This window comes from Aplysia californica, unplaced genomic scaffold, assembly GCF_000002075.1.
Source record: "Aplysia californica isolate F4 #8 unplaced genomic scaffold, AplCal3.0 scaffold00019, whole genome shotgun sequence".
Taxonomy (NCBI): domain Eukaryota; kingdom Metazoa; phylum Mollusca; class Gastropoda; order Aplysiida; family Aplysiidae; genus Aplysia; species Aplysia californica.
In genome coordinates, this window is record NW_004797289.1 from 2,741,670 (window position 1) to 2,754,949 (window position 13,280).

The 13,280-nt window shown below is 41.1% G+C and overlaps 1 protein-coding gene across 1 annotated transcript; it reads right to left on the bottom strand.

Moving 5' to 3' along the window:
- Nucleotides 1-7,488: 7,488 nt before the first annotated feature.
- Nucleotides 7,489-12,086, bottom strand: LOC101857302 (mucin-4; the record flags this gene model as incomplete). Its single annotated transcript, XM_005090613.3, is given in 1 exon segment — nucleotides 7,489-12,086. A coding segment is annotated over 1 exon segment (3,249 nt), but the record flags the coding sequence as incomplete, so codon positions are not given.
- Between the last annotated feature and the right edge of the window lie 1,194 nt (nucleotides 12,087-13,280).

Here is a 13,280-nt window from a genome sequence, read left to right on the forward strand (position 1 = left end):
GGGGCTCTCGTGGCCTAGAAGTTAAGGTGTTTGCCTATCATTCAAAGGTCTCAGGTTCGAATCCCGGTAGCGACAGAAAACATTTCTCTAAAATTGTCTCCTTTCACCTCCTTTCCTGCTCTCTAGCAATGTTCTGTTGTCTGCTTTTGTCCCCACCCCCTAATCTCTTTGCTCCCTCCTTTTGGCTCCTGACTCTTTCTGCAGCCTTTCTACTGCTACTCCTTGGCTCTTTCTTACTGCTGTCTTTCAGCCACACCCCTGATCTTCTGGTAGGAAAGATCTACGCCTAGCCTTCTCGGACAAGGGCGAAAAATCTCGGAGGTCCCGTGAGCAAGTTGCACACTTTAAAGATCCCTTGGTGGTCTAAAATCGATTAAGAGTAGGCTTCACGCCAACGGGGGAAAATTCAAAATTTCCTACTAACTGTAAATATGTTGGGAGTGTCCCGCGCGCTCATATTATATGACCTTATGCAGTTGCGAACGTCGTAAAACACTTACAGTTACGGAAAAAAAAACCCATTTCTCTGAACAAAGCAACCATCCCAAAACAAAGACTTTCAGTATTAAAAGTAAGCAAACATCATCTCTCTAGATCTAAAGCTTTGCTATAGGAGCAAAATGTTAAGTGAGGACAACTTGAATTTGTGATGATGCACGGTACAGGGATGTGAGAGAAAAAAACCAAAAGAAAAATATTCAAAAACACCAGCAGGAGTGTTAACTACAAAGACCAATAGGTTACAAATGCGACAATTTTTTCTTTAAAAGCATTCTCCGTTTATCTTGTTCAAACAAAAACTGAACATCAGAGAGAAATAGAACCTACTTTTTCAGAATCTGTTATTCCATATTTTGCTGTGTGAAGTTCTGGCAGTTTTTTCTGGACTGCGGTAAAAAAACTATGACTTGAAACTTTCCGCAACAGAAAACACCACCACTATGTCAACACTTTCCCTCTGTAAATGTTTGTGCCTTATACCATCTCATAAAACGCACTACGGAAGTCTACATTCTCATTGCCACTAAGATGCCATTACTTTTCATGGGAACCTCAAATTTACGGATCATAATATTGTCTAATGCATCTTGTATCAAGACTATTTTCATTAAGTGCATGACATACAAAACAGATAAAAATATAAATCAATATATAAGCAGAAGTGCACAACAGAATCCAGACAATTTCCGAATTTGGATTTCTGGATTTATCTGGAAAATCGACACCTTTGACATATTTATAAACAATAAATACACACACACACACACTCAAACACATGCACGCACACACGTGCACACACACATACATACACACATTCAAATGAACATCTAACAAGGGAACCCAAGACTTGTGGGTTCACCTGCAGGCAGGAAGGACAAGCAAGAAGAAAGACCACGTAAAAATGTTTATATCTAACACTATATATGTTGTTCAGCCAATAAAGGTCTCCCTTCCCAAAGACAAGGAAGAATCTACACCGTAATAAATGTTAAAGGACAAATACATATAATACACTCACTGACATCTCCAACAGCTTGTGTTTCGGACATTTCTAAGTGCTTCAACTTCTGCATATGGCAACTGTACTGAAGTCTCAGGTAAGTTCAGAGAGTACCTTTTTGATTGAGTCACAAAACAGCTGTTTCTCTCGGTCCGTCAAGATTTGGTGAAGCTTTACATTCTTTTTTTCCAGACTGATCCTCCCCTCATTCCACATATCAACCCTTCTTCAAAAAAGAATTGTCTGTTACTCTAGTTGTAAGGAAACAAAACATCATGATACATTTAAATTACGTGAAGATTGTAAGGGCTGCCACTCATGTCATAATTGCATTTGTTCTCTACAGGCTTTCTCCAGATCCAAGCACAAGTACAAGTTTTGCACACCTCAATACACACTTGTGATGTGAGAAGTACGATTGTCCCAGTTGTATGCTCTTCTGCACTTTGTGAGCTAACAAATATACAGTAGTTTCCGCCTAAGATCCCCAAGCTAAGGAGCAAGGAAAATGTGTGATCTTAGTCGATGCACCCAGGACAGAATCCATGTTAACCCATGTTCAAGCCAACAACCAGTAAAATGGTCTCCTTTTACTCTAAAATGTACTGACATGACCTTTGGGGGGACTTATGGCAAGCAAAAAGTGGTTAACCGTGAAGACCAAGCAGTGGCATGAGATTTAATGCCATTTTCACTTATTATCGTATCATGAGTCTCAAAATCTACCCGTAGTCAGTTGCTCCTACCAAGTTCCCCCGCCTTTGCGTCAGATAGTTCACAGCTTTGGGGCAAAATTTGTAACTTTTCATCGAAATGTACAACGGACATGTGATCACATCCATGAGAGTGGCTAATCTGTGACACAACTCAACTGGCAGTTCAATGATCCCAAATTTTCATTCTTGCTTGATCTGCTGTGCCCGCCCGCACTTTCGTTCCATAAATTATTATCTGAAATGTGGGATCTTAGCTGAATACCGAACTTCAGAGCAGGACATTAGGGGTCACTTTTGTGTGGTAAAAATTCTGTTTTCTTAAAACAGCAAGATCTTAAGTGAGCCGGGGTAGTAAATGGTGTGATCTTAGGGGAGACTACTGTATTACAAAGATGGGCATGGGTCATAGTAGTCATACAGCAGCTTTTTTGTCCTGCTTTCAGAGTTTCCTCATTAACTACATTGACTTGAGGGTCAGTGGATGTTGTGCATAACAAACCTTTCTACTCTTTTTGTAAGTGCATTTTCAAGTATTAATTCTATTTTTTTCTTCTTTCTCTTCCTGTTTCAACCCCAAGATCCTGACAATAAGCACATTTTAAACTTTTCCTTTCATGAGCAATTATTTTGACTTTTTCCATAAAAGCAATCAAGCACAGCAAAGCTGAAATCTTGGTGCATGGGCAGAGACATTTTAATTCTTAGAAAAAAGTGAATTTTGTCGTATAACAAATATTTCCATGTTTTCGTTCTGAACGAGGCAGAGCCAGTCTTTCAAGCATTTAAAGAAAATGAAGCAAAATCAAAACAGAGATACAATAATCTTGAGTTAGTGTCGTTACAGGTTTTATAGTGAGAACAGACCATATAAGATTTCTGTCCCCAACAGGACCTTACATCTGCCATCAAATTCCCCATTCAACTAAAATATTCCTTCAGGCATTATTTACACACACACACATATAAAACGTGCACACACACACACACACACACACACACACACACACACACACACACACACACACACACACACACACACACACACACACACCAGCACCCAATCTAAGACATTAATCCTGTGAAACAAAACCAATATTCATTTTTTAAATTCTTTTTAGAAAACCTGTAAAGTATAAACTATTTAAAAGTAATATATCCAATCCAACAAATATACAACTCAGCTGATAGAGTATATTGTAGCAGACAACAGTGTCAATCACACACTTTGGCATTGTTCTCTATTGTCGGCATAATTCTCCAATATATTATAGTGAGTCTGTAGCAAAATACGCTGATACTACACTAAAAACTGGCCATTATCTTCACAAAACAACAAGCATTATAAGTCAACATTAGAATCAACAAAATATTCCAGAAGTGCACTGCTTATGCGATAAAAAATAGCTTTTTGAGAATCAAATGCTATTTCGAAGTTACAAGTTTGCATACAGTTACTTTGTGTTGTTGATCATTCTTGCAATATATATAGTGCATGAGAATTTTCAACATTTAGAAAAATGCCCACACTTAAACTTCATATAACCATACTTTACAGTTTTCAAAGAAAAAAAAAATTCAAAGATAGACATACACAGCTTTTCACACACAATGAACCACTTATAAAGGTTACTTCAATCAGCTAAAACACTACTGAAAAGCCACTAAGAAAGCAATGAATCATTTGTAATGTTACATCAGTCTCTGTTTTCATTGTTATGTGTTTTAGTACAATACATAGAGTCACTAGTACAGGCTCTAAATAGATTGGGCAAGCAAGCACAAAGTTAAAAACTCACTACAAACCATAAACCAACACTCTAATGTACTTAAATGTAGGAGAAGAGACAAAAAAAATTATGACCTCCAAGGACTGACTGATTGTAAATGTTTTACACCCCTGTCGACACAATTTAGATCATTTAAGAGGCAGACTGTTTCAACCCTACCTGATGGATACAGTGTCCTAGCGGACAGACGGAGATACTCCATAAAAAAAACATCCCCACGCTTGTCGCTTCCACAGAGATGGAAGGAAAGAAACTGTGAGAACTTCAACAAAGTGCACAAGGACTAAAAGAATGGAGTTCTCTCTGCTCTTTCAGTTTAGTTTTAGTTTAAAGCGTTTTACACCACTTGCAACACAATAAGGTCATACTACTATATATATAGTGCCGAAGATTAGAGGTGTTACAAGAGAGTAACAAACACAAAAAAGAAGAAGGGGAGATAAAGACGATAGACGTTTGATAGGAAAGAAGAAGCAAACCACACCAGACTGCCCCCGTGGTTTTATGTTATGCACCCCACATAATTTAGCAAAATTGGATAATTTTTTGCATCATTTCTGATTATTTTCCTTTATCATCTTTTGTTAAAATTAACAGAATCGCATAATTTCCCATTTCAGTTTACATAATTTCAGAATTTTTGTTGCATAAAACGACGGGGACAGACCAGAGCACCCACCAACCACCCACTCTCTGCTCTTTGGGTTTCTGAGAAAAGAACACATTGACATAAGACAGATTAAGACAACAGTGACCATGACAAGAAATACGATGAGATGCCATTTTTGTAGCATACAACAGAGGTCATAAAAGAGACTGGCAGCTTTGACCCTGCCAATCAGGGTCAACCCATGCTATGAAGGATACAGTGTCTCAGAACACAGAGATACTTGATTTTTTAAAAACTGAACGGGAACTCACACCTTCTACATACTGCAACAGCAAAGAACATACTGTTGCACCACAAGGCCAGGACACTTCAATTTAAACTTCAACTTTACAAGTGATGGACAGTAAGAATTAGTGCAGTAGCACAATTAGCTTAGAAACATTGCCATGATCAATCATTGCAGAATCTCATAACTGAAAACATTTCAACAACACAAAATCAATAAAGACTCAGAGACGCAAAACAAGTATAAATTTACTTTGAAATAATGCCGAACTTATTTGTAGAAACTAAAAATAAGTGACAGGAAGCCAACTGCAAAACAAGCAACAATTCTTCCAACAAAGGCTATAAAAAATTAAATAAGCTTTGTTCAGGACTCAAAAAGAAGTGTCAATATTTCCTTTGCTGTGATATTCATTGATAAGCAAGAATATTGTAAGTCAAGTAACAGCTGAAGGTGAAACAATTTACATAGTTTCAAACTGATAATGTCAATAGCTGATTATTCAATTTGAGGCTTGGCTTATGAATTTGAAACTTCTTTTGGTAGGTAATGTTTATCGGTTCATCAATAGTATTGGTCTTTTACTCGTTTCAATACTTGTACAGCGGTAGGTTAAATTAGATGGGAGTTAAAGGAAAGACCTCCCTGCCCTATGCAATAACTGTATTTGATACTGTGAAAAAAGCAAGATAAGGCAGGAAATATTTGTGGAATATTATAGAAAAAGGAACTACCAATAGTAATAGCATTCTTCTCCAACCATAAGTGAAAACTCCTGATAATCAACTTGAAAACAAAGCACGACATCAGGTGAGCAGAGAGAGCACAAGAGTGCACATTAATTTTCATACTCCATCTTGCACACAAACACAAAAAAACTACGACACAACTGACCAGAAGATAAACACATAAACTGGAGTCAGACAAAGCACACTTCAAATCATGCTTCAACACTTAGAAATAATACAGAACAAAAACCACATCCAGGCATTCTCAAACCTACCAAGAATTGTGAGGTATAACCATTCTGTTTCAGAAACGTAAACTTTTTACCATTTAATTTCAAAATGAGAACATTACAATACACTCGAACAGAAATCTCTTTTGATGCAAGGAAAAGGCAAATATGTGCACACTCTCTCATGACATAAATGTGGTATGTTTACACATTCAATAGTGGTACAGGAATGGAGGGAATACAAGCTTTCCCAGGTCACATTGTTCATCAGTATGTCAGAAATGATCTTGCAGTTCTAGTGATATGTACATCCAGGTGCCATGAATAGAGCACACATTCTCTTCACCTAATCTAAGGAAAAGGTAAAAGGAACAGTTAAAGAGGAATAGAAAGCAATTCTGGGCTTTCCCTATCAGGACTCTTCAACATGACAAAGTGAACTCGTCTTAACAACCTTTGGGGTACCCATGCTAATAAAATGAAGAACTTTCTTCTGGGCAAAACTTCTGAGGTCAGGTGCCTTGCCAACTTTTATTAAATTTGTCTGTAAAGAAATAAAAATGCACTATATATTAGCAAGTACGTCAATTACAATGATATATGGCATGGCTTGCCCAAAGTTTATCAGTTTATCTTTTGGCACTATCACTAATCGTTGCTAGTGGTGGTACAGCCTAACCTATCGGCTGAAAATGCTGCCAACGGTCAATGATCAGACACAAGAGACCACATCAATGCAAGGCAAAACAAAGGTTTCCTGAGCAGTATCTAACAAGAACAACAAAAGAACCCAATAAGAGCGCAAGATGAAACTTTCACATGTTAGTCACACAAACACACATGCAGAAACAATTGGCCACCAGTAAGACAAGACTTACTTCCTCCAAGGCCACGGCATAAATACGAGATCAGAAAATCACAAGATGGGAGGAGCGCGCACACAGAGCATCACACTAGGGGGGGAAAAAAGCAAAGGGATCCTTCACAGGTTGCATCTTTAAATGCGTAATGAAGGATATTTTATAAAGATCTAAGCACACATTCCTTTGCCATTGAATGATCCTGATTTCCCAAATTATTGTATATTTTTCTCTTTAATGTTTGTTCCAAACATGGACTTATCGCTTATCAGAAGTAGACTTCTGATCACTTTCAGAAGCAACATTTCAGTTTTTCAGCTTATGGTCATTACAAGCTGACCAAAACAAGGGCACTGTGGCTCACAGAGAAAGATCAGAAGCTTAAAACTGTTTCATATTTTAGAACTGTGGAGAGAGAAAGTGGTAGTACTCTGTCAGATGAATATGTGAGGATGTACACATTACACATGCATATATATTTAACAATTATGTGTCACGTCCCGCAGAAATCAGGCGTTCGTCAATTTTGCGGCATATGGAGTTATTGGCATCATCTTAAAGTCAGTCCATTTGCCTTGCTTTTGAAACAAAAAATATTCATTTATCTTGGATACAAGTCAAGACATTGGCAACTGAAGGAGGTGGGGGTCGCCTGGTTTCACAGGTAAAATTAGCGAGGAAATGGCTGCCAAACTTGAGTTATTTTCTTAGCTTGAGGCTCTGTGAAAACTGAAAATTTACATTTTATATGCTTTTAATCAACGTTTTTCGGTAATATCCACACAGAAATGTGTACTTTAATGGGCATGAAAGGTGTGGAGCCCATTAAAAAATTTGAAAAAAATTACCAAACCAGTGGGAAAATGCCAGTTTTTTTACTTTCATTATCTTGACGAGCGCCTGATTTTACCAAGCTGCCTCACATATACAGTATAATCCACTTATATCGTCATGCTGTGGAAGTGGATTCGAGGTCGATATATAAAAATGTGGATATATGAAAATTATATAATGCCAAACAGAAAAAAACATGGGGAGGTCAGCGGTAAAAGACAACATTACTTTTTTAAGCTGGTGGCTTCCCTTGGTTCTTGAAACTGACAAGGGGTGGGGTAGGAGTTACGGTACCAAAGACTGGGCAGTGCGAGGCGCACACTACACACCATCGTAAACTTTGTAGTAGCATCCTTGTAAGGTTTTTAATGGCCGCTTGAAGGGGGAAAAAAAAAAGGTGAGGCACTGACACTGACTCACTGACAGTCGCACTTGCCAGCGACAGACTGGGAATGGGATGGGGAAGGAGAGTGAGCAATTGAGAGTAGGGGTAGGGAGGTGATACCCATCACGCGAGACAGTCACGTCTGTGAGACACTGCCATTTATGTTCGTGGGCTTCGCCCGGTATCCAGGAAGCATGTCGAAAAAGCAGAGTGGGCCGATTGTTTAGAGAAGATATTGAAGGAAAAATTTTGGAAATAGAAAAAATATGTCGAATATGTCAAAATGTTGATAAATCGGACGTCGATATAAGTGGATCATACTGTACCTTGAAAAAGATCTTTCTGCATAGACATGCAGGTCTCTTCATTTCCTGAGGTTTGAGCTTATGGCAAAATGCTTATGTTTAATTAACCCATACAACAGAAGGGTTACAGCTAAGTGCCCATGCCATTTATGAACAACTGATGACAACTGACTTGTAGCACCATATTTCAGTTACCATTTCAAATAAAGATAGCTAATTTACAATTTTATATATATAAAGTTTGCCTCAATCACATTACGTTTCATTTCAGCCTTGACAATCTGTCAACAATAAAATAGCATTTAAGCAATAGATAATGGTGGTCAGCGGTCAGTATTGGAAGAAAAACTAAATAAATAATAAATCAGCTAATTCATCTTTCTGACAAAAATAAAAACTGAGGTAGATAGATAAACTCTCACACTGGTAGAGTCAAGCAAAGCATTTTACAGGACAGAAAGAATGGAACGGCAGGAGAGAGGAAAAAGAAGGTAATAATTATCATACTATCGAATGTGGTGGGCAAACAGTTAAAAATGATCACAACATGGCAGCTTGATCAGCAGCAAACCTCTCTTCCTCTCCCACTACACTGTCAGTCCAGAGCACTCTGCATTCTCTGAGAGCACGTATGATTTTGAGAATGATGGAAAGTCGTTTTGCAAAATTCACATTTCACATTATCGACAGTGGACAATTTGCCCCGCAGTTCCTGAACCACCACCGTTGGTACCAAATCGTCCATTGATGTTTTGCCGACTGTGTTATCGCCATCCGTGCTGATATCCATCACAAGTGCAGGTGAGCTGTCTCTGGAGGACTGCGATTTCGCCTTATCATACTCCAGGTCTGGTCTTTCTTTCTTAACCAGCGGAAGGGACATGATAATTCTCGGCTGATTCTGCAGTTGTTTCACATACGGAGCCACATCCCGTGGCTCTTCTTTCACTGACACAACTGCGTTGGGTGGCACACGAGTGGAGGAACTCGGGTCTTCATTAGCAGTCACATGGAACGTGGAGCTAGGATTCACAACACTGGCACCTCTGCTGCCAAAATCTTCCGAGCTCGCCTCACTCACAGAGACTGGTTGTCGGAGGATGGCTGCCAGAGAGGGACTTGAAATTGCGCGAACACTGGATGAGGAGGACGACGAGGTATTGGTCGGAGCAGGGGACGGGGGAAGGGAAAAGAAATTCGCACTAGTTGTCGAAGGGCTCAACTGTGCAAGATTCAGGGCCTGCTGCTGCTGCTGCTGGAGTTGCTGAGGCTGTTGCTGTGTGTTGATCTCAGTCGGGGACACTGGCACAGGGTTTCCTCCCTGTAAGGGGCGAGAGCTCAGCAACTGCGTAACCATGCTGCGTGGATTCATCAATGTGGTCCTCAGCAGACCTCTCGGGGAGGTGGAGCTGGGGGACACCACAGGTGGGGCAACAGGAGGCCGGGGAGTTGGGACCATAGACAATGTCGATGCAGCGTTAGCAGCAGCTAATCGGCCTGACCTACCCGGTGTTCTCTTTCTCGGAGAAGAAGAACTAAGTCCGTCTCCTGTGGCCCTTGCTGTGCTCAAGTTCAATACCATGTGTGGCGAAGGGTTCCTTGGCTGCTCCATGGGCAGCACAGTTGGAAGGTCAACACGGGTAATGGTTGTGGTGGTTGGGTTAGTGTGGCTTGAATGCTGCAGTCCGTATGGTAACTGAGGAGCCCCTCTCCCCATACCGCCAGCACTTGCATTTACTGTCACTGTCCGTGGGCTCTGACCCATCACACCTGAGCTCTGGCTTTTCGTCACAACTGTGCTGGTCTGGTGCGGGTTATGACCACTCAGATAGTTGGCCATGATGGCTGGAGGCACCAATTCTCGGGTGCGCTGGGTCCTCTCTTTCACCAGACCCCCCGAGCCACTCCACTTGTAGCCGCACTGAATTTCATCTCCCCCAGAACCACCATCCGAAGTCAAAGCTGTCGCAGGATTGCCTGCCTTCCCCTGCCCCCCAGCCTGCCGTGTGGTAGAAGCAATGACTGCCTGCACATGGCTACTGCAAGACTCCCGGGGAGCCTTCAGCTTGTAATCTCTAGCACTGGCAAACATTCTCGCCTGGAGACTGGAATCGGCATGCTTATCATTTGTCAACTTCTGTGGTGGAACAGAAGAAGAGTTTGCTCCATCCTCCTTTCCTGGGTTCTTATTCATCAGAAATAGAAACTGCTCCACACTTTGTGGTAGAGACTTTTGGGCACCAACAGCCTCTGGTGCCAGTCTTGAGGCAGCCAGCAAAGGAATGTCAGAAGCTAGCTGGAGAGGTTTAGGCTTGGACAGGTCGATCGCACCACAATCTGAGGCTGCCACCTTCGCCCCTGCTGTTACCGCATCCACCGAGTCCGCTGCACTGTGGGATGTCTCCTCAGGGTGAGAAGATACAACACTGTTCCGAATCTGAGCCAGTGCTACAGGGCTGGAGTTGGCAAAGTCTGTTGACAATGTAATGGGCTTGGGTACGGCATTAGGCACAAGACTGGATGTTGCAGGAAACGTCTGGATAGGGTGTGGTGGGATGTTCCCAGCAAACAACAGTGGAGGTAAAGGCGGAAGATTGGCTGTGTTGGGGTTGTTGTTACCTGATTTGTTGATGATGGGAAAAGGTGGGCCTGTGACCACAGACTTCTCCCTGACCTTGACATTGCCACCAGCCATGCTCATCAGCTGGTTCAGGGAGATAGTAGGACCAGCAACACATGAGGCAGACTGGGTGAACATGGTCTTGGGTGGCTGTGAGGTAGCTAGAGGGGGGGCTCCGCCTCCTCTCAGCACAGGGAAAGTGGAGCCAAATGTCACCCGAGGGGAGAAGGTTGCAACCGGTGCTGCGGTGGTACCAGAAGCTAGCGTCTCCTGACTGAGAGGGTTCGAAGAAGAAGCTAGCGTCTCCTGACTGAGAGGGTTCGAAGAAGAGTCTCTCCTGGCCGTCTCAAGACTAACCGTAGACAAAAGGTTGAGGTTGGTCAGCATGGAAGTGTCTGCGTTGTTCTGCGACATGTTCAGCGTGTTGTGTTGCGACAGGTTCACTGCATTGTGCTGTGATATGTTCACGCTGACCTCCTCTACCTTATTTCCTTTTTTGCTTTCCTTCTTTTTCTCTTTTGCCAGTTTTGAAGCCAATCTAGAGCTTTTCCTGGCTCGTTTTGGAGAAGAAGGGGGATTCAGTTCGTCTGGGAGGGTTACTGTAGCAGGGAGTGGTGGGCCTGTGGAAATGTTGGGTGCTGTGACAATAGGCGGTATATCCAAGCTCTTTTCTTTTGAATCTGATGATGACGATGGGAGGATGCAAATGTCTGGGCTTTTGCTAGCAATAGCTGCTGCCTCTAGTAAAGTTTGCATAGCTGATAATCCACTGGAAGATCGTTTCAAACCTACCCCTGGTCTCTCTTTCGTCTCTGGCGTGTTTCTTTTGCTACCATTAGTCTGAGAATGCACACGTTTGCTGCGTCGTTTAGACAAGCTGTTGGGGGTCCCCTTCTTAGCATCAGGGCCCAGGAGGGGCATCATATCACTGACACATTTCTGGATGAGTCGCATTGACATCCCAGACAGGTGGGGGGGCACTCCCTTACGTTGGTCCTGCACCCGACTACATGACCTCCGTAAAATTCTGCTGAGAATGGTGGCGGACAGAGTGTTATTGTTCTTGGATGGATTGCGGCCTTGTCGTACATTGTGCCGTCCACTCACGGAGAGACCCTCATGGCGTTGGATGTGATTGAGAAGGTTGGCATCTGATGAAAAATGCTTGTGACAGATCCGACAGACATTCCGAGCTGTTTCTCTCTTCAACTTCCTCCCAGAAGCTGAGAAGTAAAACAGAAAAATGCACTGGAACACTTAGCAAGATCATGGTAGAAACCTAAAAATGAAAGACAAGTCTCACAATACAATACAATACTGAGCATAAATAATATTTCTTCAAACAGTTGGATGACAATTTTGAACTTTAAATTTTACGCTTTTTCTAATGTTAAAAAAATTCATAACTATACACTGAAAATTTTGTTGATTTTCAGTCAATGATTTCTACATGTTATAGCCCAATTTTCCATTTTTTGTTTAGTTTCATTAAGTTTGCCGTACTATCATAGAATACACAATACTACTAACAAGGTGTCTGAAAAAGAGCGCAGTACATTTGAAACTTTCTAATCAGCAGCATCAAAGCATCAAAAAATATGCACGCTTCACTTCGAAGAACAAATGATGAAACTAATACGTTGTCTGAAAAAAGAGCACACTTTGACCTTTCCTAAATAACATTATAAAATACGCTTTGCAGACTTTGCTCTAAAAAAACTCACAAAAGTTTAGTTTTAATAAATTTACGGAACTGGAAACCCAAAAAGGTCACACAAGTGCCAAACATTAGCGGTGTTACAAGAAGTTTGATACGAAAGAAGGAGTGACCCACACCACAGCACCCGCAAACTACTCGCACTCACAAAAGGCCTGAATTAGGTGTTAGCAGTACAAGTTTACCCCAAGAGGCAATAAATCAGAGAAAAAAATTGTTCAATTTTTTTAAACATATAAAATGTTCTCCAATAAAAGTTAAAAAGACCTTTTCTTAAAATGTGATTGTCTGCAAAACTTATATGAGCATGTAATATATTCCTGCATATCTCACAATGGTAACTTTAACAGAAAGCTAAACATGAGAGATGGGATATTGACATATATATGTGAGGCATTGTGGTGAAAGGTGAAAGCAGGCGCTCGTCAAAATAATGAAATGTAAGAAATCAGTAATTTTCAGCCAGTTCGGATATTTGTTTCGATTTTTTCTTTTTTGGCTCAATACCTTGTACTTCCATTCAAAAACATTCTTATGTGTAGTAGTAGTATAAGGTTTTACGGCGCTCGCAACTGCTAAGGTCATATGAGCGCGCGAAACACAAGTTGTTCACCTCTGCGAAAGTTCACTTCACGACTGGTAACTAATTTACTTTAAAATGCTAAAAAGTTAAAATATTCAAATTCGGTGTAAATACATTT